The sequence below is a fragment of the Cydia splendana genome, chromosome 17 (genome assembly GCF_910591565.1).
Source record: "Cydia splendana chromosome 17, ilCydSple1.2, whole genome shotgun sequence".
Lineage (NCBI taxonomy): Eukaryota > Metazoa > Arthropoda > Insecta > Lepidoptera > Tortricidae > Cydia > Cydia splendana.
The window spans coordinates 18,197,106-18,224,948 of record NC_085976.1 but is presented as its reverse complement, the minus strand read 5'-3'; the positions used below and the strand labels follow the sequence as shown (position 1 = coordinate 18,224,948).

Below are 27,843 nucleotides of genomic sequence, written 5' to 3'. Positions count from 1 at the left end.
AGGTGTTCTGCTTCTGCGTGACAACGCCCCCGTCCATACTGCTCATATTGCCAAGGCAGCTATTGTTGAATGTGGGTTTGAAACTGTTACTCACCCACCGTATAGTCCGGTCTTAGCCCCCAGCGTCTTCTTTTTGTTCCCCAATCTTAAAAAGGATCTGCATGGAATATTTTTTTTCTGATGATGAAGCATTGAAGGCGGCAGTGGAGGAGCATTTTTACACCAAAGACAAAAAAAAATTTTTATCGGGGATTTAAAAAAAATTGATCGATCTTTTAAGTGGATGAACATAGGGAGGGAGTATATTGAAAAATAAAAATATCAAACTTTTCGTACTTGTTTGTTTTCATTTTCATACCGAGAATATTTTGAACACCCCTCGTATAATAGCAATCTACTTGGATTTGTGATGTCGGTCTATGTACGGTTATAATATTTGCGAGGCGCCCCAACCAGAACTGAAATTATCAAATTAGTTTTGCAGAATGCTAATACAGTTACCAATCTACCAAACTTCTTTTCCCGTATTGACTAGTTTTTTTGGGAATTTTCAATCTTTTTTCCATAAGGTACCTTTTCTACTAAACTCTGAGACGACATTACTAGGCTTATAACTAACTTATAACAAAAATAAAAACAGGTAAACAAACGTTACGCATTAAGGTTTCAGATCACACAATAAAAAAAAATTGAGCATTTTTTCACATCTTTACAAAACATTTCATATCTCCGAAACTAGAAACCCTCATAAGGTACCTTTTCCCGTGGAACGTCACAAATAATGCCTACCTAAAAGTGGGGTGTTTTTCAGTAGATTTTCATCAAAAAACGATCGACGTCAAATGCCATCTTTGGCGTCGTTGTCACGATTTTGCATTGACGTCAATTGCCGTCTGTGTCGTTCAAAAGGTTAAAGGTATATCCTCACCGCAGTCAACTTTTGTGTCGAAACACTGTGAAACACAGTAACATTAGGTAACTTACCTACAGTTATAGTTATTGTTGCTCCACAAAAGTTAACTGCGGTGAGGATGGCCTATAAAAGGTGCGTCTAAGATCTAGCGAATTAGCACGCACGTCTGCTATCTAAAACATAACAAAATGTCACGCCGGAGATGGAGATGTTTCAACCGTAATATTAAGGCATTAGCGCATTACGGTCGACATCTATCCATGCACTTGTGAACGCCACTGACACTCAGCAAATCAATTAGCTTAGCGCCCCTGCACACAAAATACAGATGTAGTGCATAATTATTTTCCTTCGTATTTTCACGGTAACGTACGAACGTGTCTTGCTTCAAATTTTAGTCAGTCTCGGTACAAAAAGTAGGTACTGAGGTTGACTGAAGTAGCCTGACAAATACGAACCATTCCGAGAAAATACGATGGAAAACATTTATGCACTACGCCTGTATATGCAGGGTGCTATTACTACTAGTTTTGCTGACAGTAGACAAAGTTGACAATCTAAAAACCGGCCAAGTGCTAGTCGGACTCGCACACGAAGGGTTCCGTACCATTATCTATAAAAACGGTCACCCATCCAAGTACTGACCCCGCCCGACGTTGCTTAACTTCGGTCAAAAATCACGTTTGTTTTATGGGAGCCCCACTTAGATCTTTATTTTATTCTGTTTTTGGTATTTGTTGTTATAGCGGCAACAGAAATACATCATCTGTGAAAATTTCAGCTGTCTAGCTATCACAGATCACGAGATACGGCCTGGTGACAGACGGTCGGACGGACGGACGGACGGACGGACGGACGGACGGACGGACAGCGGAGTCTTAGTAATAGGGTCCCGTTTTTACCCTTTGGGTACGGAACCCTAAAAAACTAACAAGACCTGGCCCTTGGCTCATAAAGTTTGAAAACCCCTGTCTTTAGGATAGCTCGGTGTTTCGTAATAATTGTGTCGAACAAACAACCGATAAGCGTTTTATAAACAGTACCATTTTATTTGCAATCGGTTTCAGTATTTTCTTTGAGCACTATAGTGATATTTTTACACTTAAAACGTAAAAACCTAGAGCATTATCAGTACACAATATTTTATTGGTAAAATACCTACATAAAATATATGTTTTGCAGTTTCAATTTGATGAAGTGTCATATTATTAAATACTCATTGTTTTGGCTTATGTATGTGTCCGTGTGTGTGCGCGTTTTTTTACCATACATTTGTGTTTCAGACCTAAACGAGTTGAAGTGTAGTGCTATTGAAAATAGCGAAGATTAGATTTTTTTACCGTTGTTTAGTTTTTTAGTGAAAATGTTTAATAGTATGTATTCGTTATACGAACATCAGTTGTCATGTAGACATTCTGATGTTGGCTACACTGCTTTGCAGAACGGGTAAGTCAGACAAAAACACATTTATTCTCCTTGTCCTTTTCATCCTAACCAGCGTCAAGGTTTGCCTTTGCAATTCTACATATAAAAGACAAAATTCTAAATAAATAAATAAAATAAAAATACCACAAAATAAATAAAAACACAAAACTTCTACTCGCTCCATTTTCTTTTTATAACAATTTTTACAAACGAATACTAATACCGGACATACATAATATGTCACTTAAATGTTCATGCCAAGTTTCATGTAATTTAAGCATGTCGTTTTAGAATGGTAACTTAACTTCGATTGTATGGGACCGGCTTTGGCAGCGGGTTCGTGAGACTCAGGAAAGAAACTCACCTCATCCGTTTTTCTCCCTCTGCTTTGTACTGTACAAAAAGGTCAAAAAGCAACACTCTTAATTGTCCATCGGTGGACCCCTTTTGTAATAAGGTCCAGCGTTGGACAGGTAACATTTGGTACTAGAGATGCCCCGAATAGTGAACTTGGCCGAATACCGAATATTCGGCCGCCCTCTCGGCCGAATACCGAATATTCGTCGACAAAATTCGGCATGACATGCGAACATTTTGAGTGACAATTATAACGAAATCTGTTCGCCAACAAAGCACAACGTTTGCTAAGATATATTTTTATGTTGAACATAATTAATGAATGTAGTTAGAGTCAATCAAATCAGATCCATGATAAAAATAAAATATTTTGGAATCAACAAATGCTCAAAAACGTGCCTTCGTATTTAACCATTTTTCAAGAAATATCTAGTTTTTGGTTATTTTTTGGCAAGATTCGGCCGAATACCGAATATTCCGCAAAGTGCTCGAAGGCCGAATAGGCCGAATAATGAATAGTTGCCGAATATTCGTGGCGTCTCTAGTCTAGTTGGTACAGTGCGGGCGTTGGTACTGTCATTGTGTGTGTCATGTGTGTGGCCCCTCTCCCCACGCAATGTATTTTTGCGACGCATTTTTTCCGCCCTAAACCGCCGTAGCTGACATTAATCTTGTGCTAATTACTAATTAGTACTCGTGACATCTAGATTGTGAGGACCTAATGACCTATTTTGCTATCTGAAAGTTGTTCGCGTTGTTGGAGCTGCGTTAGACCCAGTCCTATGAACATGTTAAGGGATTTGATTCCTGTGTTTCCTCGTACTATCGAACAACTTGACTCTTCTTTTTTGCAAAGGATTGTCATCTCGGCTATTAGGGTTTCGGCTAGGTTCGCTGAATGGCCACATAATAAATAATAGTACCAGGTACAGAAGATTCACTCTCTAACAAAACGCGTCTGTTACGAATAGGACAGATATGATCGCTAGGTGGCGACAGCGCCACGCGCGGCTTATGGCTAGCCACCAAAATTGGTGTGGAACGGATGTACTTTTAACTACCTGTAGCGAAGCGACGAAATCGCGGAGTGAGCCACGCCTGGTTAGACCCAGTCCTATGAACATGTTAAGGAATTGATTCCTGTGTTTCCTAGTACCAAAGACATATGTAACTCCGTATAAGATGAATAAAGTCTAAGAAAAAAACGTGCCTCGGAAATCAAGAAAGAGTCATTCTCGGATAGATGGCGCACACACCTTTGGCCTATGGTCGGCTAGATGGCGTTGACGACACCGTTTTATATTTAACAATTTTAACACATAGGTATCAGTGAATGAACATGGGTCAAAATGATATAAAAATAATGAAATCATTTATCCATATATATAATTTTTTTCGATAGTTTTATACTTTTTCATTTTGAGTTTTAGTCGTGTGTCGATAGATGGCAGTAAATTTACTGTGACTACAAAATTTACTATGACAGGACCCCTCTATACTATCTCTTCTCTTTGCTAGTACTATCGAACAACTTGACTCTTCTTTTCTGCAAAAGATTGTCATTTCGGCTCTATTAGGCTCTCGGCTAGGTTCGCTGTATGGCCCACTGTGAAACCTTTCACATTTACTACGTCATTGACATTACATTTATTTAAAAGTAAAATTATTAGAGTTGGACTAAGAAAAGTCTGCAGCGATGTTGATAGCCCGCGGATTGCAAGTGTTATTTAAACATCATAATTTCATTGAAGTTTGACGTTTAAAATGACACTTGCACTGCGTGGGCTATCAAAATCGCTGCAGACTTTTATCGGTCTGACTCTATGACCACAGAATAAGTAATAGAAGACACTTCCTACAAAACCGAAGTTTGACAGCGATTCAGGGTCGAATCATGATATCCCTTTCTAACTTATGGCACTATCCCTTTCGACTATTTAGGGTTGTCAAAATCCAAGTGGTCTTATCTGTGGTCGTGCACGCAAAGGGACGTCAAGTTGTGTCAACCCTAATAATTGCTCGGAGCAATGCTAAGCCGAACGGAGCCGAGTTTGTCCGAAGTCAGGAGTGTCTCCCCACTGCTATGACACTTACCTTGTGAAAACGTTCTATATTTGTAGGTACATAGTCACTGGCAACCTGACAACTAGTGGTGGCGGTGCGTCCATATAACTCGATTCACACCAGCTTGCCTATGTCGGGACAACACGGTGCGTAGAACGAAACGCAACTGTCACTGTCGCACTAATTTGGAAGAGTGATAGAGAGACAAAGCGTTTCGTTGTGTTAGCGCAAGCGATTGTCACCTTGGCTAGGCGATCTGAGCATTTAATCCTCAAAATTTAGCATTTCGTTTTTGATGTCACACTGCTACAGACTTTTTTTAGGCTTTCATACCCAGGGCCGTCTTAAACTATGCTGGGGCCCTTGGGCACATAATAATTTGGGGCCCTTTTGGAAAGTGAAGAAAGCAAAATTGAACTAACATTTTTCTACTATGACCTTCTATTTATTATGGGTAATCAAATATACTGTTACTGTCTGATCTCGGGGCCCCCAGAGGATGGGGGCCCTGGGCACGGGCCCAGTGTGCCCTTTATGGTAAAGACGGTACTGTCCATACCTAAAAAGGAAAATAGTGACTACCGTGTTTTGCTACTACGAGTATTAGACGCATTTATTGAGTGTGATAACTGATAAAATGCGCAAAGGCAGTTTTGCGTTCAATTTCGATTTCTCTCGGCCTACGCTTATGCGTCGTTCGAGGCCGGTATTGCTTTCAACTTTCCCTGTTCGCTCTAAAAACATTAGCTTTAGCTTTTTAATATAGTCTAAACTGTCTAAAGTAATACAAACTGGCGTAGTTTTATAGAATTTATGTTCAATAAGACCAGTTTTCTGGTTTTACAGCTGCATTTAGACTTTACACATTGATCTCATGTTGACATAATTCCAATTTGTGGATCATATAACAAAATATTATCAACAAGATTTCCGATAAAGTATTAAAAATGCTTGTACTTGTTGACCGAAGCGTTAGCGAAGGCCTCCGTTTCAGCTGGGCCAAAAATGTATGTCCGGATTCGGATGTTTTCCTTTGCATGTCGTATTTCTCAACCGATTCTCGTGAAATATTGTGAGCAGGCTCGGTAGTTACATATAATTTTTCTGTTGTTTCTTTTTTTGGAAAATGTAAAAAACGGGGGAAATTGGCATAAAGGGCTTAAGTGTCAATACAACCATTGTGAGTTATGAGGTGCTAGTGATTTTTAGGGTTCCGTATCCAAGGGTAAAAACGGGACCCTATTATTAAGACTCCACTGTCCGTCTGTCTGTCACCAAGCTGTATCTCATGAACCGTGATAGGTAGACAATTGAAATTTTCACAGATGATGTATTTCTGTTGCCGTTATAACAACAAATACTATAAAAATACGGAATCCTCGGTGGGTGAGTCCGACTCGTAATTGTCCGGTTTTTTATTTAAAAAATACAACTTAATTTCGGACTTACATCAACGAAGACGAATTGCTATTACATAACGGTGACCGAAATGTTACCCAATGGACTAGTCTAGTTCTGTCATAACACTCATAACTCATAATTTAAACATCGGTATCAACGTTCAAATTTCGTGGCACTTGGTAAGGGTCGCAAAAAAAGAAATACATAGGTATCATTGTTTTATTTATTAGTAATAAATAACATTTAATTTATTTTTATTCTTAATCGTACTTTGGTAAACTGTACATATATTTAAAGAGGTTTATATTCTTAATACGTCATAGAACCTCAATACTCATTTCATTATCCATTTGTAAAAAAAAATCTAAATGCCAAATAGGCAACAAATGTCAATGTCGCTTGCAGCTTGGGCCGCAACAATTGCGATTGCGCGGCCTTTCTTTGTTTTACCACCCTAATTAGGAAATGTACTATTTAGGGGCTTTTTTATTTACATATACAAAATAAAGGTTAAAAATACTAAGTGATTTGTTTGTATTTATTTTTCTGCCAACCGTACATTGCCACGAAATTTGAACGTTGATACCGATGTTTAGACTCATAAACTTGAGCGTATTATAATGGAAGTCAATTAAGATCAATTGATTTTGATCGATGGGCCCAAATTGATGGAGTTACAGACAAATAAATTTGGATGCTATTGACGTTATTTGACAAAATGAATTGATACCCACGACGTGTCTAGATAATTCGTAGTTTATGATCATACCCGGTTGGACGGGTGCAATTTGGTTGGACGTTTATTTCGGGGGTATGTTTTTACCCCCGAAAAATCAGGATATGATCATTTGTCTTGCACGTGCCGTCATAGTAAACCCTAATTATGTTTGAGTGCAGAGTCTAATTCCCAGACAATACTGCGAAGTAAATCATTATCATACCCAATAATAGATGTAATACTTGTAATGTATTTACAATTTGTACTATATCAATACCGACACATATACTTCGGACCTCTTGCGATTCGCACTTATCCTTAGTTTTGAATAGTGTTTTATTAATTACTTAAATGATATTTAATAATAGTTGTTGCTAAAAAACGTATTGCGGAAAACAAGTTTAACCAGTGATATTTGGATTGCGACATTTCGAAAATATAAGCTGAATATACTGATTGACTTTTTCTAAAAACAAGTGTAATATTCGTATGTTGTAGTTTATTAAAGTGTTAATATTTCCTTTGTGTCACATTTTTATTGTGTAACAGAACGCTTTTTCGTGCAAAAAGAGAGTGATCGGTATAATCAAAAGATATTTGAAATAAACTCTTTTGTATAACTCAACTAATATGTAACGACGCGTGGACTATAATCGAAGCTTTTGACGGATTTTATTTGAAATTATATTTAACTAGTGGGGTTCACCTCACACTTAAACTGTTTGAAACATCGGTAGTTTGATGTACGTTGAATACACTTTTTGACTTTTGAATACAAATTATTAGATTTCTTTTAGTATTTATTGACGCCCAGATATCTTAAAAACAATCTTCCCATGAGTGTAATATAAACGCGTGAAACCGAACGTTAGTCACATCCTTCGATGGGTGCTTAATTTTAGTATCAGTGAACTGACAGTTTGGTGTCAATGGTGAGAGAAGCATACGTGAGATTGGAATCATGTCGGTACAGAGGGGCGGGCGGGGCAGCTTCCACTACAAGTACTACTATTGCACGAGGATCGGCTTTGAGATATACGACCTGGAGACAGAGGCGGAGGCCGAGGCCCAGGAGGCCAAGGGAACTGGGTTCGTATCCATTAGAAGCTATAAGAGATCAATGAACGTCTCTCTTCGGTCGTTCCCGCATGACCATGCCCCGTTATCAATCTTCCAGGTCAGGGTTGGCAAATACCCTACCCTAAATTCCCCATTACTACATAACTTCGCCTTAACTAACATTACCTACAACGTTATTCCACCGTTGGTGACAAAGTTAGGTTATTTTGAACTGAGTTGAAATTTGTAGAACATTATGCCGTTAAATGTAAAATAGTCGTATATCATACATGACTACATTATCTCTTGGGTCAAGTAACTGTAAAAATTCAGCCTTTTCATGTGCAACGGTTCTCTTTTCTTTCGACACATTACTATTGTGTATCTCTGTTTTCTTTCTAAGGGGTCATCCATTAATTACGTCACACGTTTAGGGGGAGGGAGGGGGTCAAGAAAATGTGACATATTGTGACATGGGGGAGGGGGGAGGGGGGAGACACAAACTTTGTGACGTCACTTTAACTTCATCAGTAACCGAATTTTTTTTTTAATTATTTTATTCGCTGTACATTTAAATAACAAGTTTTTAAAACGATAATCGTTTTTATTCTTTTAATTTTCTTTCCTAAGCAGTTTTGGGTTATAAAATAACTAATATTTATATCGTCAAAAATATTTTGATAAAATATTAATAATACTTAGGTACTTACTTAATTCGATTTGGCGATTTCGTAGAAAAAATGTGACGTCACACTAGGAGGGAGGGGTTTGCCAAATGTGACCAAATGTGACAAGGGGGGGGGGAGGGGTCAAAAAACCTAGAAATTCGTGTGACGTAATTAATGGATGACCCCTAATAGGCCCGACTAAGCTACGAAGCTGTGTCATTCGTTGTTAAGTATACCTACAGTGTTATCTGACAATTGCCTAATTCCAGTGGATCGGACATAACAAAAGTCAGTATTTAAATTAGGATTGTTCATTTTTTTTAGACCCCCATTTTTATTTTATTTTCTGAAAATATAGGTTAATTTAAGATACCAATTTGAATGATTTATTAATTCACGGCTCGGTTGAATATTTATAATTTATTGAAAATATGAGATACGACTTCTCGTAAATTACATGTAGTGGCTCATTTGATAAAGCACAAGCAATAACAAACATTAAAAAAATAGTTGTAATTGTCAATTGATTGTAATGTCACCTGTCTACAATGTCAGTGTCACGCGTTTCTATAAATAATATCGTCTGGAAAACTCGTTTATTTTGAATCCCTAAATCAATAATTTCAAAATACCTACGCTATAAATTTGTGAAAGCTGATTCCAGAAATCTGCCTAAGTTATATAATATAACTTAGTTTTATTGGAGTATGTATCCATATAGCATCCAACTCCAACCATAACTTGGCTGAAATCAGGGGAGCAAAAATACAAATGTAAGTTACATCATATATTTTTTTACTGATTCGATTCGTAAGATGATTGGATTCATAAAATCGTTATAAGCGTCCATTGCTAAGGTAGCACCCAGTGGGTTCTACCGGCTTGTCACCATTGTTTGGATATTGTACTATATTAGGTACATGCCAATTTTGCTAATTATATCCTATAATTTCAGGTCATCATGTGATTCCTATTTAGATACGGCTGTGGGATACGTAATGTACGAAGGAGATTGATTTTGTTAAGGCACTTGGGCCCTGAACAAAGTTGAGCATTTTGTATCGAAACGAACGTCATATTAATCGTCATAATACTTTACGACAGTAAATAATGCCTGGGAACAGAGTAAATAACAAACCATACACTTCTCTTCTGGTTCGTCAACAAGAAGCCATCATTGTCAGCTGCTCGTGCAGTGTATAGTTACTTTTTTTTGGGAAACATATATACATATATTTCCTAAATTAATAAAAAAGTAGGTAAACAAAAACATGTTTTATTATTCACAACTATTAACTTAAGTCTTGTCCACCATGATATCAGCAGCTTGAACTGCAACATGTACCTGGAAATTAGAAATTATATCTTATTAAAGCAGTTTCAGGCTGAATTTTGAGTATGACTATGTATTCTTGTATAGTGTTTCTTTCTAGTAGGCACCATCTCTGTTTAACGGTTTGCCTTTATATACTCTGGCTACATTACCACAGAAAACACATAGGTCCCCGCGACCCTACCTACAAAGTGAGCTTTTAAATAATTGTAGTAAAATAATATTAATATTATACTTACATCGACGTGATCCTCACAGCAATACTGTGTGTAAGTAGGTAGGTATTCCAAGTTCAATTCACGGCATCATGTTTCACGTCGTAGGTCTTCGCGGATTCGAACAATTATTTTTGTGAATCATTCCCACACGTAGGAACAAGGTCTTTGATATATTAAGCAACGAAAACTACTGTTTAGGTATCAATTATAAATCAAATCATAACAAACCAGCGCAGCGGTTTAACTGAAAAATTTCATTATGACAATGATAACTTTGACAATTACGTGAGTGACGGATTGATTTACTATGGTCCGATAACTTTTATTATGCGATGACTTTACATTCAGCCAACGAGAAAGGTCAAACTAAGGTCATAAGGATATTTGTTGAAATATCTTCAATCCTCAATTATTATATCGCAGCAAATGTCGGAAACTGTTTGAAAACCTCATATCTCGAAATGGTTTTCGAAATAGAACATTTAAAAAAAAATGAACAATCCTAATTGGTAGTGTTCTAATTTTTAGCCCAAAATTTTTACAAAATTTTACTCCTGCTGCGATCTTGTCGCGCCATATTAGAGCGTGTTCACATTGTCCAATCAGATATTGGGTGGAAAAAGTTAAATTCTAAAAAGTGCCTTTTTGCCAAAAAAGAACCACCAAAGAAACCAATCAAAGAAAGAAGGACTTGATGCCATAGAGCACTCTTTAAAACCTGCTTTATGCCAAGGATGTTTTGACATCCGATATTGTGAAAACGCTCTAAGGCACTCTCACTCACCAGAGTGTATGTTGTAGCACGAGCTAGAAGAAATCTAAATATTCATATTTAATAAGATAACACATATCAGTGAAACAATAAGAATCAAAGTCAAAATGGCGTTCTAACAGTTTTATGTTCTGTCGAAAAATGGCAGTAAATTTACAGTGGCTACATAATTTACTTTGACAATCCGTCTCTATACACTCTATGCTCTTTGGTATATACTTTATCGCGATTTTCTTGGTAACAAATTGGTCTACAATGAAACATAAATTATCCTTATCTCCCATACGCATGACCTAAAGCCACTGTTGCTTCCCGTGCAATATTGGCATTATATTGCATAAGCTAATTGCCGTTTAATTGACATTGTTTATGGGATATAAATTATGTCGATAAGTAAATTATTTACTTGACTTTGTATGATTTAATGGCGTTTGTGTTGTACACATGACAAAATTTATTTGCATCATTTGTCATTTTTGGGTCCTTATCTGTGGCTTCGATAAAAGAATGACTTTTTGTAGATAAATAGCCAAGTCAACATACTACTACTACTTACTTGGCTGGCGCGATGACTCAAAATGAGTCTTGGCCTCCAACACAAGAGCACGCCAGCTTTCGCCGACGCCGAGCTCACGGAGATCTGCCTCCACTCTATCTGCCCAACGATATTTAGGATGATCAACAGGACGGCGTCCAGTTGGTTGACCCAAATAGGCCCTTTTGGCTGCCCGATCATCACCCATCCTTTCCAGTCAAAAAGACATCCTAAAATGATTAATTAATATTTTGCTTATGCGAAGTTTGGCACCAAAAACGGTAAAGTTCGTGCTCCCTACAGTAGTTACTTTTGCCAATCCTAATTTTCAATGAATTGCAACATTAATAACGAGGTTTGGTGATAACAAGCCAATAATTCTAAAACCTTGTTATGGGCACCTTGATGCTTCGATACTTTGATCCGGCCTCGATCCTCGTACGCGCATCTCCTATATTTAGCCTATTGATAAACCGACTGCTAGATAATGTTATACCCTATCGCTTTAGAAATAGAGTTGGAATTTAGATTTACTGATATTTTCCTTATAGATCGTTGGGAGATAAAAGCATTCCAGGGTTTTTAAAGTTGTTCAGTTGAAAAATATCGAAATTTAAAGGTTGTTTTGATTTTTCAATTTATTATTTTGCAGCTCATTTCTTTGTCTGGCCAACGCTCTGATTTTGTGTTTTACCACTGCACAATGGTCTTTTTTTTTACTTTCACCTGTTCACTATTTTAATCGGTCTGATTTTGGAATTATCAATAGTTATTTCAGTGATCAATGACCTATATTAATTACCCCATAGACAATATGTAATAGTGAGATGCTAATATTTGTATGGTGTCAGTAATCAGTTTTTTTTAATGGGGATCAATGGGAATAATATCTTTTAGAATTAGGGCGCCGCTCGTCACGCGAAATAAGGTCTAGATTTGGTCACATCTTTAAAATAAATAAAATCTTAATAAATGTTGTTGCTATTCGTCACGCTCCTTAGTACATCAGGTTTTATAGCCGATGTTTCTTCAGATCAGATTAGCTCAGCTCGATGGGATCGTAATATTGTGTTGTCAATGTCACCATTCTTACACACGTATTTCAGATTTCACAGCAATAGACATCGGCTAATGTTTCAAATATTATTTTCAAAATATGATCCGCACTAACCGAGTGAATTAAATAAAAGCTTAAAACTTGACTCGAACTCAAGATACTTCCAATCATAATGGAAATATAATGGGATGTTCTATGGACGCCACAGTTTTCTTGCCAGTATGGTTTAAAATTAAATAGTACCTTATTGTATGTGTATTTGTTTCAGAAACGGTGTGAACGTTGAAGGCGCGACCCACAAGCAAGTGGTTGACCTGATCAAGTCCGGAGGCGACTGTCTCACTCTTACAGTCATCTCTGTCACACCAAAGGTAATTTATCTCACTCTTCCATAAAGTCTGGATGGATTGGATTTTATTTTTCAAACAATTTTCTGAAGTGTTATTTCGAGCATAGTGTGTAATCGCGAAAGCAGATATGAGCATGAACGGGCTCACACGAGACGACGCCCAGGGTCGCGCAAAGTGGAGGAAAGCAGCGGACCCTGGCAAAGGCCGGGATAACGCTAGGTAGAAGAGGAAGAGTGTGTAATCGTTTATTTTAAATCCAGTTGTTATCCCTATTGTTCAACAGGAGGCCGAACGCCTAGAGCCATGCGACGACGGCTCAGCGCCGGTCGGCGTGATCGGCGGCGCCGCCAACTCCCGTGCGACCGTCTACCAACGCTACGACTACACCGACAAACGCTCGCTACCCGTCTCCATACCCGACTACAGGTAAATACTTATTGAGGTCTATAGAGGACGCGTTAAATGTCAGAATGGCCGAGTCGGAGAACTGAGTTTAACGCCATCTGTTGACTTCGCTGGAAATGAAACAATCGCTGTTGGTCAAAGAATTTTGAGATATCAGATTACTCGATCTACATTAGCAAACTGAGTTTCCCTCGTTCACCATTTCGAAACAATCGGTTACTGTGGACGGCAATACCTAATCTATTTTGTATTGAAATAGATAATAATAATATATATTTTGTAGTTAGTCAAAGGACTGTCTAATTTCAAACAGACAGAGAGAAGCTTACTATCTTTGCCTTACACTAGTATTAGCACCCAAAATAAAAGGATGAGTATAAAAGGATGACTATAGTAGAGTAATCTCTATGGTGTCTCTATGCCCGACTCACCCATTCTGATATTTTAGGCGTCCTAATTGGTTGCAATCACTTGACAATTTTTTTATCACCTTTAAATTAGCTAAATCGACTGTTGATGTCGTATTTCTACTGTACTAATAACTGTTTGACATATACAGGGTGGTGATGGAGCGCAACAGCGGACGATCGTACGTCGCGTTCAACGTGCACATGGCGGGGAGGCATCTCTGCAGCCGCCGTTACAGGGAGTTCGCTGTTTTGCACCAGCTGTTGAGAAAAGAGTTTCTAGGTTTGTAACTGCTGTTAACCTTGGTTCTTTTATTCTGAAAAAATTACAATAATTTTCGCGAGAATCGATTGAGAATTGTGACTTGTAGCGGATAACAGCTGTACATCGTGAGAATTCATACCCAAGATAAAACGGAGCTACGCTTTAGCTCTGTCATAAAGTACAGCACCATCTAGTGATGTTTTTAAGAATTAAATGTAGCTTTTATTTCTCTTTCATATTGTTTTTGTGTTTGTGACAGACAAGGCAGTCCCATTTTCGTTTTGTAATCATACATAGCAGTAAGTTGACAGTTTGCATACGCTCAATGCTAAAAGCCTATATTTAAAATAAATAACGCCATTTACAACAATGATGAGGCACGTACGTATGGAAGTTCAAAAACTCTTTTAAATCCATCTAATTCGAAAAAATAATGTTATAATAGTTTGTAGCTCTAGCTAATTTAGACCTTATGTTGATGGTCGCAGGGTTCAATTTTCCGAAGCTGCCGGGCAAGTGGCCGTTCACACTGAGCGAGCAACAGCTGGACGGGAGACGGAGAGGACTCGAACAGTATCTTGAAAAAGTATGTTCTTCCGTATCTTTACGTACTTCAATGGACTTCTTTATCTTAACTTATTTATAGGAAATTTGAAATATACTTATGTCAGACGTAGTTAAGAAAAAACCGGACAAGTGCGAGTCGGACTCGCCCACCGAGGATTCCTTACTTTTTAGTATTTGTTGTTATAGCGGCAACAGAAATACATCATCTGTGAAAATTTCAACTGCCTAGCTATCACGGTTCATGAGATACAGCCTGGTGACAGACGGACGGACGGACGGACAGCGGAGTCTTAGTAATAGGGTCCCGTTTTTACCGTTTGGGTACGGAACCCTAAAAAGGACCCATTCTTAAAAATAGTAATTTAAACGAATTTTGAGAGAAAAAAAAAATTGTTGTGTTTACTACTATTAAAAAAAAACGCGGGTGGGCCGCACGGCCTTACCAACTCTTAAAATAAATAAATTTGAAATGTGAAATTGATAAAGATCCTATTAAAACCAATCCTTATATAACTCCGTATATTATATTATATACGGAGTTAATACCTGTGTCCTTATTCGCCACACGTAATGCCTTTACTCCCTTCGGTCGTGTTTCAATCTGTCGCCACTCGTTGCGAACTTCCTATTTTCGCACTTGTATCGTAATGTACTAATAATTCGCAGGTGTGCGCAGTACGAGTGATAGCAGAATCAGACGCAGTGCAGGAGTTTCTCACAGACTCAGACGACTCTTCCAACCCATCGCCAGTCGACCTAAAGGTAAATAAGTGTTTGAAAAAATTCGTTTTTGGTACAAGCTTTTAGTGCTGACTGTACTTTTCCACAGGCAACGAATACTCATCGAGACAATTCTAATTAGGTTGCGTTGTTTTATCACAGAGTTCCTATGGCCACCCTCCTGTCTCCAATATCAGATCAGCTCGATGGTACCATAATATTGCATTGTCACCCGACTTACATATGTATACAATTTTTCAGCTTCATTGGAAGTCGGGAAGTGGGTCAAATTTAACTTACAAGATTTGACCCATCTCTTCTTCCTCGGTCCCTCATTGCTGAGGATCGCGACCAAGTGTGCTCCATCTCCACGGTGTGCGATCATAAGTCATATGGGTCACGCACTGCATATTGCCGCCAACCACCCTCTTCACAACATCAGACCATCTCATGGGTGCTTTTCCTCGCACACGCTTGCCATCTATTTGACCCAAGATAATCTGCCTTGACCCGTAGGTCAATCGAATTAACCATTTATACGTTTTTTTTTCATTCAGGTGCTCCTTCCCGACAAAGAAGTAGTAACCGTCTCTGTTCTGAAATCCACCAACGCCGATGACGTATACCGGGCGGTTTGCGAGAAGATCGGACTATCCAAGTCCGTGCAAAAGTACTTCTACCTGTTCGAAATCGTCGAGTACAACTTTGGTAAGTTTTACTTGATCGCATCTTTCGGGTTATTCCCTCTAATTACCACTAAGTTGTTACCAGTGGTAACTACTGGGAAAGTAACGACTGGGAAAGTAACGACTTGGTGGTAACTAGTGGGAATAACCGCATCTTTCTTGACGGGCTTAGCGCTCCGTTCGGCGATACCTCTAATGTAATATAATCTATTTCTTTTAACTTTTATTTAGGCACTGCACATATTCCTCCACCTATAAGTAACTTAGAAAACACATTTTAAATTTCATCATCATCATCATAACTTAAGAGCTTTGCTCTTGTCGGTGGAGTAATCGCCAATCACTTCTTTCTTGTGCCAGTCTTGTAATTTCCACATACGACGCATTATTTTTTATTTGGCTGAGATTAGTGATTCTTGGTCTCCCTTCTTCTCTTGTCTTTTCAATCCTGCCTTCCAGGATGTTTAGGAAAAAGTTATCATGCCGTATAAGGTGCCCTAACATCATGCCTCTCCTATTTCTTATTGCGTTTAACAAGCATCGCTTTTCTCCTATCACTCTCAGGACCTCTTCATTCGTCTTCCTTTCAGTCCAGCTAATCCTCTCCATCATCCTCCGCCAACACCACATTTCGAAAGCCTCCAACCTCTTTCTATCTTGTTGTCTCAGTGTCCATGTCTCACTTGCATACAACGCAATGCTCCAGATAAACACCTTAATCAATCGTTTTTTTGGATATTTTTGAAATGCATGCCTTAAGCAGATCTTTTTTGTTATTGAAGGCTCTTTTAGCCATAGCGATTCTCTGTTTGATGTCCTCGGTGCATCTAGAGTAATTGGTTATTACGCTTCCTAAATATTTGTATTTATTGACTTGCTCTATTGGTGTGTCCTGTAATATGATGGATTTGTAAACTTTAGGGCGTTTAGATGCTGTCATTATGCTTTTTGATATATACTGTAAGAGTTTTAGTTTTTTTTGCAATTTATTTTAAGTCCAAATTGATTGAAAACTTCATCCATTTTTGAAACCAATTTTTGTAATTCACCCCGGTCATTGGCAAATGCCGCGATATCGTCCGCGAAACGTATGAAATGAATTTTGTGCCCGTTTACCTTAACCCCTCCCAAATCTGACTCTATTATAATTTTTATGGCTTGCTCTATGAAAATGTTAAAGATGAGTGGTGATAATGGACACCCCTGTCTCACTCCTTGTCTGATTCTAGCTTTCCCTTTTTCTTCTCCTACTTTGATAATGGTCTCCTGGTTCTTATATAGTTTGTAAATGATCCTCCTGTCCCTGTAGTCAACTCCAATTTCGCGCAGGATACCCATCATCTTCTTCCAATCCACCTTGTCGAAAGCTTTTTCGAGATCTATAAAAGCTATGTGTGTGTCTAGGTTGTAAATTTATAAAAATATAAATATTGTGTATACCTACTCCTGTGCCATTCCTCCTTGAATGAACGCTTCCCATATAATTTATTTCACCTTGTATGATACATTAATTACTGTTTATGTTTAAGTACCGTAATTCAAATTAATGTATTGTTATTGTACTTTTTAATTCGATAATACAGGCTTAAAATTTACTTTTTGTATAAAATTCGTACTTTAGCGTGTAGTTGCGCTCCCTCGGAAGCCCATATAACCATTCCAGTCGCAGAATCACAAAGTGGTAACTAAATGTCAGATGTGTCGTAACAGAGTCCACACAATGTGTCTAGAATTGTTTCGAAACAAAGTGTCGTCGCCGTGTCTACACTTTTCCGTAACAAGGTGTCGACACATTTGTGTGCACTTTGCGTGCGGTTTGCGACTAAATCTGACAGCAAATTTGTGACAGCAAATGTCAATATAAAATACCTCTTGAAAACCAAGGTTTGTCAAACTACTATTAGTGTCTCGTGTGCTCGTAATTCTAGTAAGTCATCATGGGCAATGCAAATGATAATAATCGACCGAAACCATATAAACACCCAACACCCGTCAACCTTTTACAGAAAAGTTTTGAAAGAAATTCAATAAGCTACTTAGGTCAGGCAACGAATGCTCTAAAAGTTGTAGAGGGAAATGCTCGGAACACAATTTTTGACTCCGTAACTCGGTTTGACAAGTTAGGAGGTGAACATATCAAAAGTCCCCGGCCGTAGCCCTTGAGCGGGGGGGAGAGAGGGGGCTTTGAAGGTCCCATTTTCCCGTTTTTCGATTATATCTCGGAAACTATGCATCTCAGCGACATGGCCACTTATACAAAATGAAAGTTAATTTAATTTGTTACAAGTTTATTCAGTCAATTTTTTCGATATGTTGAATAGTTTTTGAGATATCCGCTCTGGAAAGTTTATTTAGGGCTCTCAATTTTATCTTGATATATCTATATCAGTGAAGGTGCTAGGCCGTGTTTGGTATCGTTTTCGTATAAATCTGGGGTGCTGAATCCATTTAAGATATCACATTGACACCATTCCACAAAATAAAAATAAATCTTTTTAGGGTTCCGTACCTCAAAAGGAAAAAACGGAACCCTTATAGGATCACTCGTGCGTCTGTATGTATGTCCGTCTGAATACACAAAATAGTTCTTTACCTATAGACGACAGGAAAACCTATTAGAAATGTGCAGTCAAGCGCGAGTCGGACTTAATGTACGGAACCCTTAATACGCGAGTCCGACTCGCACTTGGCCGGTTTTTTGAAACTCTTCTTGACGCTTAACCGCTGAACCGATTTCGTTGAAATTTGGTATAGAAATAGTTTGCGTCCCGGAACAGGACATAGGATAGACCTTATAACCAAAATCATCTTTTGAAGGTGTGAAAAGTGGCGTGGAAATTTGTACGGGAAATCAATAACCGCTGAACCGATTTATATGAAATTTGGGATGGTCTACATCTTTGATTTAGTTAAAAATGATGAAAAAACATGACTTCAAACCTAAACTTAAACAGTATTAACTTCAAGAAGTCAATTCTGAATTCCCCCCTACACCTCATTTCACACCTTTAAAGGATGATTTTTGAGATAACTTATTATATCCTGTCTCAGGACTCAAAATATATGTGTACCAAATTTAAATTAAAACTGTTCAGCAGTTTAAGCGTGAAGAGGAGTTTAAAAGAAAGTATTTTAATAAGTTTATATGTTTTTACTTCGGAATGGTGTCAATACGTGATACCTTAACTAAATTTGGTACTGCGAATTTATACGAAAACGATACCAAACATGGCCTCGTAGCTTTACTGTTGTAGAAGTCAAAATAAAATTGAGAGCCCTAAATTCTTATTACTTGGCCAAACTTGTGTAGAAGGAAAAGGTAAAATAAAAGTCTTCGGCAGGAATATAATATAAGACACAAATATATTTTTTTTTTGCGTTACTATTTCATTCATCAAATATAAACATACCTTGATTATACTATTCTAGTGAGATCCTCATAGATAAACAAAAACATTTACTTAAAAAATTACAAGGTCGAAATGTCACGGAACTTGTGAGAGTAATATGTGAAAAATAAAAACTTTTATGACAAAAAAAATCTGGACACAATTTAAGAATCACCAATTGCGTCGAGGAATCATCTGTATTTTTGCTTGTTTCATTACCTCCTCGCTTCTTTTTTGTCCTTTGTTTCTGTAGCAATTTGTTAGATCTGAAAATAAAGATAACTTGCGTCGTCACGGATGTCGATTTATAGGTTTTAGGGGGAGTGCAGAATTCGAAAACGATGATCATTTTATAATCCAAGATGGCGGCTACGTATTTTGTCATAAAAGTGGAATCCAAAATGGTTATCATTTTCTAAATCTGCGCCCCCCAAAACCTATAAAACGACACCCATGACGACTTTTATGACATAGTGCATGGCCGCCATTTTGGATTTCAAAATGGTCATCATTTTCGAAATCTGCGCCCCCTAAAACCTATAAAACGACATCCATGACGACTTTTATGACATAGTGCATGGCCGCCATCTTGGAATCCAAAATGGTCATCATTTTCGAAATCTGCGCCCCCTAAAACCTATAAAACGACACCCATGACGACTTTTATGGCATAGTGCATGGCCGCCATTTTGGATTTCAAAATGGTCATCATTTTCTAAATCGGGGCCCCATAAAACCTATATTCTTATTCTTATTCTTCTTATTCTTAAAACGACATCCATGACGACTTTTATGACATAGTGCATGGCCGCCATCTTGGAATCCAAAATGGTCATCATTTTCGAAATCTGCGCCCCCTAAAACCTATAAAACGACACCCATGACGACTTTTATGGCATAGTGCATGGCCGCCATTTTGGATTCCAAAATGGTCATCATTTTCAAAATTGGGGCCCCCTAAAACGTATAAAACGACATCCATGACGACTTTTATGACACAGTGCATGGCCGCCATTTGGGATTCCAAAATGGTCATTATTTTCGAAATCGGCACTCCCTAAAACCTATATATCGACACCCATCTCGACTTTTATGACAAAGTGTTTTGCTACCATCTGCATGCAAGACATTTCTATTATTTTTACGTACAAAAATGGCCCCCTGTCAACTTTCAATCGAGATTTAATCGATAATTTATTCGATTAATATTCAGATTAATTCAATTTCAATCTATGTTAGGTCGACTAAACTAATCGCGATTAAAATTTGAGAATTAACTTTTTTTATTCCATGAATTAGTCGAATAAACAGTTAATCGATTAATGCCCATCTCTGACCACGGAATTTTTACACTTTGAGAATATCTGAAAACAAATCAACACAAGGAGCCATTTTGCAAATCCAGTAACATACCAGTAACTTTGTTATTACTTTTGACAGCGCGTGTCATGTGTCAACACAGAGTCGACACAAGGTCGAAACATTGCAACTCCTTTGTGACTGCAATATTTCTCAGCCTTAAACCATATTTATACATCATAATTAACAAGTTTCGTAGTATGTAAAGCGTTATTTCTGTTATTTAAGTATAGTATACGCATCGAAGTACTAAAAATGCTTCAAATAATATAGTTATGAACACAGGCACTGAGAAGTAAACAATTTCATTTCCGGCTAAACTAAAACAATGTGGTGGCGCGTTGATTATATTACACTTAGTTTATCAAATCACTCGAGCAGTTTAATTCCCCATAATAATTTAAGTCCTATTGTAATATAAATGCAAACAATATATATAATTACGTCTTGTAATCCGTTTTAGAGATGGCGTATTAATGTCACTTATTTTTATTTAAGTATTTTTCCATCTGACAGTTTCCATTTGACAGGAACAAAATGAACGAATGAACGAATGATTTTGGCATAAAGTAGTCGCAAACCCGAAACAATGTGTGCACACGGCGACCACACTTTATGTCACTTTGTGTCATGTGTCGACCCTTCCCCATTTCTGGTAACTGTGTCGACACGGCGACGACTCTGCGACTGGAATTGTGACCGAAACAGACGGTGTCGACACAAGATGTGTCAACACCGCGTCGTAACGGCGACTGGAAATGGTTGTATGGGAGGGTTTCCACGTACAGAACCTTAGGTGGTATCTTGACATTCAGCTGACTGGAGACCTTTTCAGTGACGCTTAATAATAAGTTGATTCTGTATGTCTCATGTAATAAGGACCATGCGCGTTGGAGGGTCTGCCATCTTGTGGCCTGAATCTGAAACATAAGTGCTAAAATCTACCGTTCTCGTTGGTACCTTTCCTTGTGCATAGTACGTTCTAGCATTTTGTGGGCTACATCGGAAGCATAAACGACACATTTACGCCTCGCGGCAAAAATCTGACGGCTCCTATGCTGCCCCCTATAGTTCGTGCACGGGCCTATATTTAAGTTAAATTTAAGCGTTTCTTGGGAAAAATTTCTTCTATTCTATTCTTTTATTTGATGTTTCAGAACGCAAACTCCAACCGAACGAATGCCCCCACTCCCTCTACATACAGAATTATTCGACGGCATCATCATCGTGTCTCGCTGTTCGCCGCTGGCTGTGGAACCCGCGGCGCGAGGCCGCCGTGTGTGCTGATTCGGCCGCGAGAGCATTCATATTTTGGCAGGTAAGTTTAGCAGGTTAACGATATGACGTGTACGTCAGCTTGCGTTCCGTTGAAGAAAGTAAACTTAAATAAATAATGATCCCCTGCAAGATCATTTGTGTTCTTGAAGGCCGGTTTTATAAATCAATAATGCCTCATGTGTCATGAAAGTCAGCTGTCAATTCGTTGATCGGTTGAGAAAGAAAGATCTTAATAGAATATTGTCCATTGGAGCTGCGCTGAGCGAAGATAGGTAGATGAAGTGATTCTACTAGTTTAAACACATCTCTCGCTACGCTACACTTTCTTGAACATGTCTGGTGGAAACGCAGCCTTACTGAGCTTACAGAGGGATTAGGTCGATGTGTGTATAGGTATTTATAATACTACTAGCTTTTGCCCGCGACTTCGTTTGCGTGGGATGATGATAAAACTATCCTATGTCCTTTCTCGGGTTTCAAACTATCTCTATTCTCTATACCAAGTTTCATCTAGATCGATTAAGCGGTTTAAGCGTGAAGAGGTAATAGACAGACAGACTTTCGCCTTTATAATATTAGGATGGATAAGTATGGATTGAATATAATTTCCAGGCCGTAGAAGACGTGAACCGCGGCTCATGCGTCGCAGGTGCACGTCTCTACCAGTTGAAGGCGCTACAGGACGTGCGCCGCGCCGCCGACTACCTCGCGCTCGCTCGCACGCTGCCCGGCTACGGCGACATCGCCTTCCCTCCGCTGCGCACCGACGCCTGTCTCACTCCCACACTCAATGTTACTGTCGGTGAGTGAGATAAGACTATATACGCACGTCTCTGCCAGCTGAAGGCGCTGCAGGACGTGCGCTGCGCCGCCGACTACCTCGCGCTCGCTCGCACGCTGCCCGGCTACGGAGATATAGCCTTCCCTCCTCTGCGCACCGACGCCTGTCTCACTCCCACACTCAATGTTACTGTCGGTGAGTGAGATAAGACTATATACGCACGTCTCTGCCAGCTGAAGGCGCTGCAGGACGTGCGCCGCGCCGCCGACTACCTCGCGCTCGCTCGCACGCTGCCCGGCTACGCAGACATCGCCTTCCCTCCGCTGCGCACCGACGCCTGTCTCACTCCCACACTCAATGTTACTGTCGGTGAGTGAGATAAGACTATATACGCACGTCTCTGCCAGCTGAAGGCGCTGCAGGACGTGCGCCGCGCCGCCGACTACCTCGCGCTCGCTCGCACGCTGCCCGGCTACGCAGACATCGCCTTCCCTCCGCTGCGCACCGACGCCTGTCTCACTCCCACACTCAATGTTACTGTCGGTGAGTACTTATAAATAATAAAAGCAAAAGTTCTTTTGAAATGTTAGTGAGCAATTTCTTATTAATACAATAATGAGGCTCAACAATTAAAATCCGTGACTATCTTTTTCTGCCGTTGTTAAGGTACCAACCACATGGTGCCCAGCCCCTACAACCCAAGGAGACGTGTATGTTGAGGGGCTATCCTGATTCTATGGACGCTAAATATGAACTCAAAATGATTTACTATGAGTTTAATGATAATAAAAAATATTACAAATTCGACGGAGCCGAGTTATAGCCGCGGTGGCTAGTGGGCAAGTCCCCGGACATCTTGGCTGCCCCCCGCTCGCACCTCACCCCGCGGTCGCCCTGCTGGAGTGGTACGCGACAGTGTATGAAATGTAGGGGGCAGCACCTGTTATGGATAAATGTCAATTTCAAGTTTCCAATGGCAGTGGCGGATTTGCCCTAAGGCCCAGTAGGCCCGGGCCTAGGGCGGCAAGATATTTAGGAGCGGCAAATTGTGCCAAAAACATCGTTGATGATAACAAGAAATAACTCAAAATGTAGTCAATATGATGGGTGCTGAGCAAGGGGCGGCTACAGGGCCTGGGGCCTAGGATGGTAAAGACTGCAAAACCGCCACTGTCCAATGGGGTTGGGCAATCGAAGTTTTATGCAGATGCCACCATCATAGGTTTTTCCTGTCAATTCTACCAACAGTAACACATATGTCCCTTTTATACCCTAAATATATGTGTTAAATTGTCTTCTTCCAGGCTGGAACGGTCTAAAGCTCACAGCGTGCACGGAAGGCAACGCACAGACCGCCGAAGTACCGTGGAGATCCGTGAGGGAGTGGCGAGCCGACGACGACGCGGCCGCAGCAAGAATCACATATTCCACACACGATCATACGAGGACTATCGCTCTGTTCACGCCATATGTAAGTGTATAACTACTTATTAACCCAAATGGGACTCGGACCAGCCCTAGTATCCGTATATTGAAGCCTCGTCAACGTTAGCTGCCGCTCCGTACGCCTAAATAAAAAGTCGGATCGAGTTAACTTTACACAGGCCGCAGCTAGAATTACGTATTCCACACACGATCATACGAGGACTATCGCTCTATTTCCGCTATACGTAAAAGTTTTTTTACAGATTTTTTGACAAATTTAAAATTCTATTTTCATCAAGGACCAAAAATCTCCTTGAAACCAATTTTATCTGTGTTTTTACATCATATACTAAAATAATAGGCTTTCAAAAGCCAACAAGAAACTTACATTTACATGAATACAGAAATAAAAAGAAAGAGATTTTTTTATTTCTTTACGATATTTAGGAAAGTATTTTTCTGAAACTATATTTTGTTCACAGTACCAGTTCCTGTGTAATTGCTTGGACAGAATAGCCGAGGAGATGAGCTGGGTCGACACAGGCGACTAAGGAACCCTCAGCGCGCGAGCATAGCTAGTAAGACCGTATTACGCCATCAAAACTCCCAAATTGGTAGAAAACTACTGGCAACATTACCAACACAACTGGAGACAAAGGAACTCTCGGTGCGCGAGCTTACCTATAAGACCGTATTACGCCATCAAAACTCCCAAATTGGTAGAAAACATCTACTGGCAACATCGCCAACTCAAAAACAATTCAACCTGGATATACAAAATGGGGCAAAGACGAGAGGAATAAGAGAGTATTATGCTGTAATAAACTACCGAATTAGTAGAAAATACTGGCAACATTCAGAATCCACACTGAAGTTAGCAGTGAGGCCGTATTATGTCGTGCCAAACTATAGTATGAATTTTATGAGATGATTTTTTCGGCTCGAGCCCTAATCTGTTAAACAAAAACCTTTGTTGGTTTTATGATGAGGCATCTTAAGCGCGTGCCAAAGCAATAAAAAAAAGCAAAGTGATAGTATTAAGGTTCAAATTTATGTAACAGCTCATTCTGTGATAAGGAGTTTAGGTAACTTAAGACGATCCTGTGTGTGGGGCCTGTGTGTGACCTGTCAGGTAACAGAATGAGCTGTTACATGAATATGAACCATATAAATAGGACGGTAAAATTGCTTTTTAAACAAGTTCGTTCCCGTTCACTCAGCAGCGGCAGCATTGGTAACCGCTGCATAAAAAAAAAGAAAAGGCATTTGTTAAACAGATTAGGGCCCGCGCCCAAAAAATCATTTCATAAAATTCATACTATTACTACTTACGACAGTATCTCGCGTGCATGATAAACTACCCATCCCTTTTTAATTAATTAATACAGTTAGAGAAGCAGGGGGTTACTAAAACAGCGCGGAATTATTATTACGTTATCAAGTCTGTCACAAGTCTAATTGCAATCGATGGACCTTATGTTACGTTTGGGTGGTAACTACGTTGCCAAATCGTTTGAAAATTTGGGACAAGTAATGAAAATTTTATCAATGTTGCCAGTGCAAAAAAACTACCAGAACGCGAATCGTAGAACGTTATTATTATCATTATTATAAAATATACTAATGTTAATATAATACGTTTATTTATCTTGATAGTTAAAATATTTAGGTAATGTTACTCTATGCAATTACTCGGAGCGTTAAGTATTTCTTTATATATGGTACTATTACTATTAAATATGGCAGGTCATTGATCAATATGAATTTTTTATTTTAGTGATGGTACCATATATGTTTATGTAAGGTATTCTATGAAATATATGAGAATTAGTAGGTACAGTTGGACACATTTTACTAATCCTTATAGCATCTTTTGCCGTTTTTTTCGTAAGATTATGATATAATTTTGTGGATAGACAGAGTTCCCTATTACAATGTACAGATAAATTATAAGCGCAATTTCATTGTATGTCCTTAAAAATCTTCCATCCATAATGAGGAACTCTTCAAACTTACCAAATTTTACCAAAATCTGTCGAAAAGAAATCGACAATCAAATAAAATAGGCCCTTTTACGACTTGGGAACTCATTTCAATACAATTTTCAAGTGGTAGCTTGCACATTGTATTGAAATGACAATAGGGAGTATTACTGCAATGTTCTGCCGCCAGAGTGCAGCACTAGCACATACCGTGAACCATAGAAAAACTTATACATACCAAAGAGAATTTGAAATAGAGGCGGATTGTCGAAGTAAAATTATGTAGCCACAGTAAATTTACTGCCATCTTTCGACAGAAGATTAAAACTGTTACAACGCCATTTGACTTTGATTCTTATTATTTCACTGATATGTGTTAATTAGTGAAATATTAAAATTAACGCCACCTACTCGACATTACGCCAAAGCTATGGTGCAATCCTTTTGAGCGATGGCGCCATAACCTTTGGCCTACAGCTGTCGAGTAGATGGCGTTAATTTCAATATTATTTCACAAATTAACACATATCAGTGAAAGAATAAGGTCAAATGGCGTTCTAACGGTTTTATTTTCTGTCGAAAGATGGCAGTAAATGTACTGTGGCTACATAATTTACCACGACAGTAATTATCTATACACTCTTTTCTCTTTGTGCCGTACACAGTTTTTTGACAAGTTTTCACAGATTATTTGTTACGAATAAATATGACATTGATGCATCAAGGCCGTTTGTTTACTGTTTGTGCTAGTGGCATCCCCTACGCAGAGTTTTGCGTAATAATCCCTATTAAAAGTGACTCGTTGGGCAAAACAAAATGGTCGTTGAAGTTTCTCTCTGTAAGTGTGACTTTTATATTAGGCTCTGTATTTCCTATCCTGTAGTTTTTAAGCAACTTTGATCCTAGGTTGCTATTATGTCTCAATTTTTATAACCTAATTTTAGTTTAGGTAATTTTGTACTTACCAACCTTAACTTAATTTATACTATACTTATACAATTATATTAAATAAATCATGGAGAATGTTGTGTGTAGGGAGACGTAATGCATTTAAAAATTAAAGTAATTGAATAAAAAAATTAAATTATAAGTCGTATGTAAACTCATTGGTCCTAACTGCCATCATCATAATTATTATTCGTATAAATAAATAAAATTTTATTAAATGGCTCTCTTTATAGAACTCTCTTAATAGATCGACTGAACTCATTTCATATAAAATTATCTTAAATCATTCCCTTTTTAGATTAAATACTAAGTCAGCCATAATATGGGAAAGTAGTCAAACAAAGTAGCTATGCGGCCTTGATGTTCAAAATGACTTCACACACTCATATTCTCGATATTAAACTTTCGTGAGACATGTTTTAAATTGTTTATACGACAACGGTTTCACTCACTTGAATTTTTAGTCGCTATTGGCGACATGTTTCGGGCCCGTCGGGGGTCCTACTCATATTCTTTTAACAATTATATTCTGAGTTCAGAAATGTCTGCAAACGATGCGACAAAACTTAGAAATAAATGGAAAAATTTACCGCCTCGGGCGAGACGCGAACTCGCGACTCTGGCTCTGCCAACTGAGCTACCGAGACTTCACTCGATGACAGCGAATTAATAATTTGATATTATAATAATTTTGTGTTCAGCTCATTTTGAACGTCTCGTCCGTTTAGTATTTTCTGCTACTTTTCATACGTTCAAGGAAT

General features: G+C 38.7%; 1 protein-coding gene across 3 annotated transcripts in view; it reads left to right on the top strand.

The window, feature by feature from the left end:
* The window catches only part of LOC134798917 (sorting nexin-27), a 34,911-nt gene extending 8,544 nt beyond the window's left edge, over positions 1–26,367 (top strand). The window contains exons 1-11 of one of the 3 annotated variants that reach the window (XM_063771343.1): positions 1,916–2,359; positions 12,789–12,891; positions 13,154–13,296; positions 13,835–13,965; positions 14,436–14,533; positions 15,181–15,276; positions 15,792–15,942; positions 21,826–21,986; positions 22,559–22,748; positions 24,032–24,198; positions 24,635–26,367. In XM_063771343.1, coding sequence (XP_063627413.1) covers positions 2,277–2,359; positions 12,789–12,891; positions 13,154–13,296; positions 13,835–13,965; positions 14,436–14,533; positions 15,181–15,276; positions 15,792–15,942; positions 21,826–21,986; positions 22,559–22,748; positions 24,032–24,198; positions 24,635–24,703 — 1,392 coding nt within the window. In that variant the 5' untranslated portion in view covers positions 1,916–2,276 and the 3' untranslated portion in view covers positions 24,704–26,367. Of the gene's footprint in view, positions 1–1,915; positions 2,360–7,729; positions 7,968–12,788; positions 12,892–13,153; positions 13,297–13,834; positions 13,966–14,435; positions 14,534–15,180; positions 15,277–15,791; positions 15,943–21,825; positions 21,987–22,558; positions 22,749–24,031; positions 24,199–24,634 lie in introns of those variants that run through there. The other 2 variants (XM_063771342.1, XM_063771341.1) reach the window with 2 other exon arrangements.
* Positions 26,368–27,843: the final 1,476 nt, after the last annotated feature.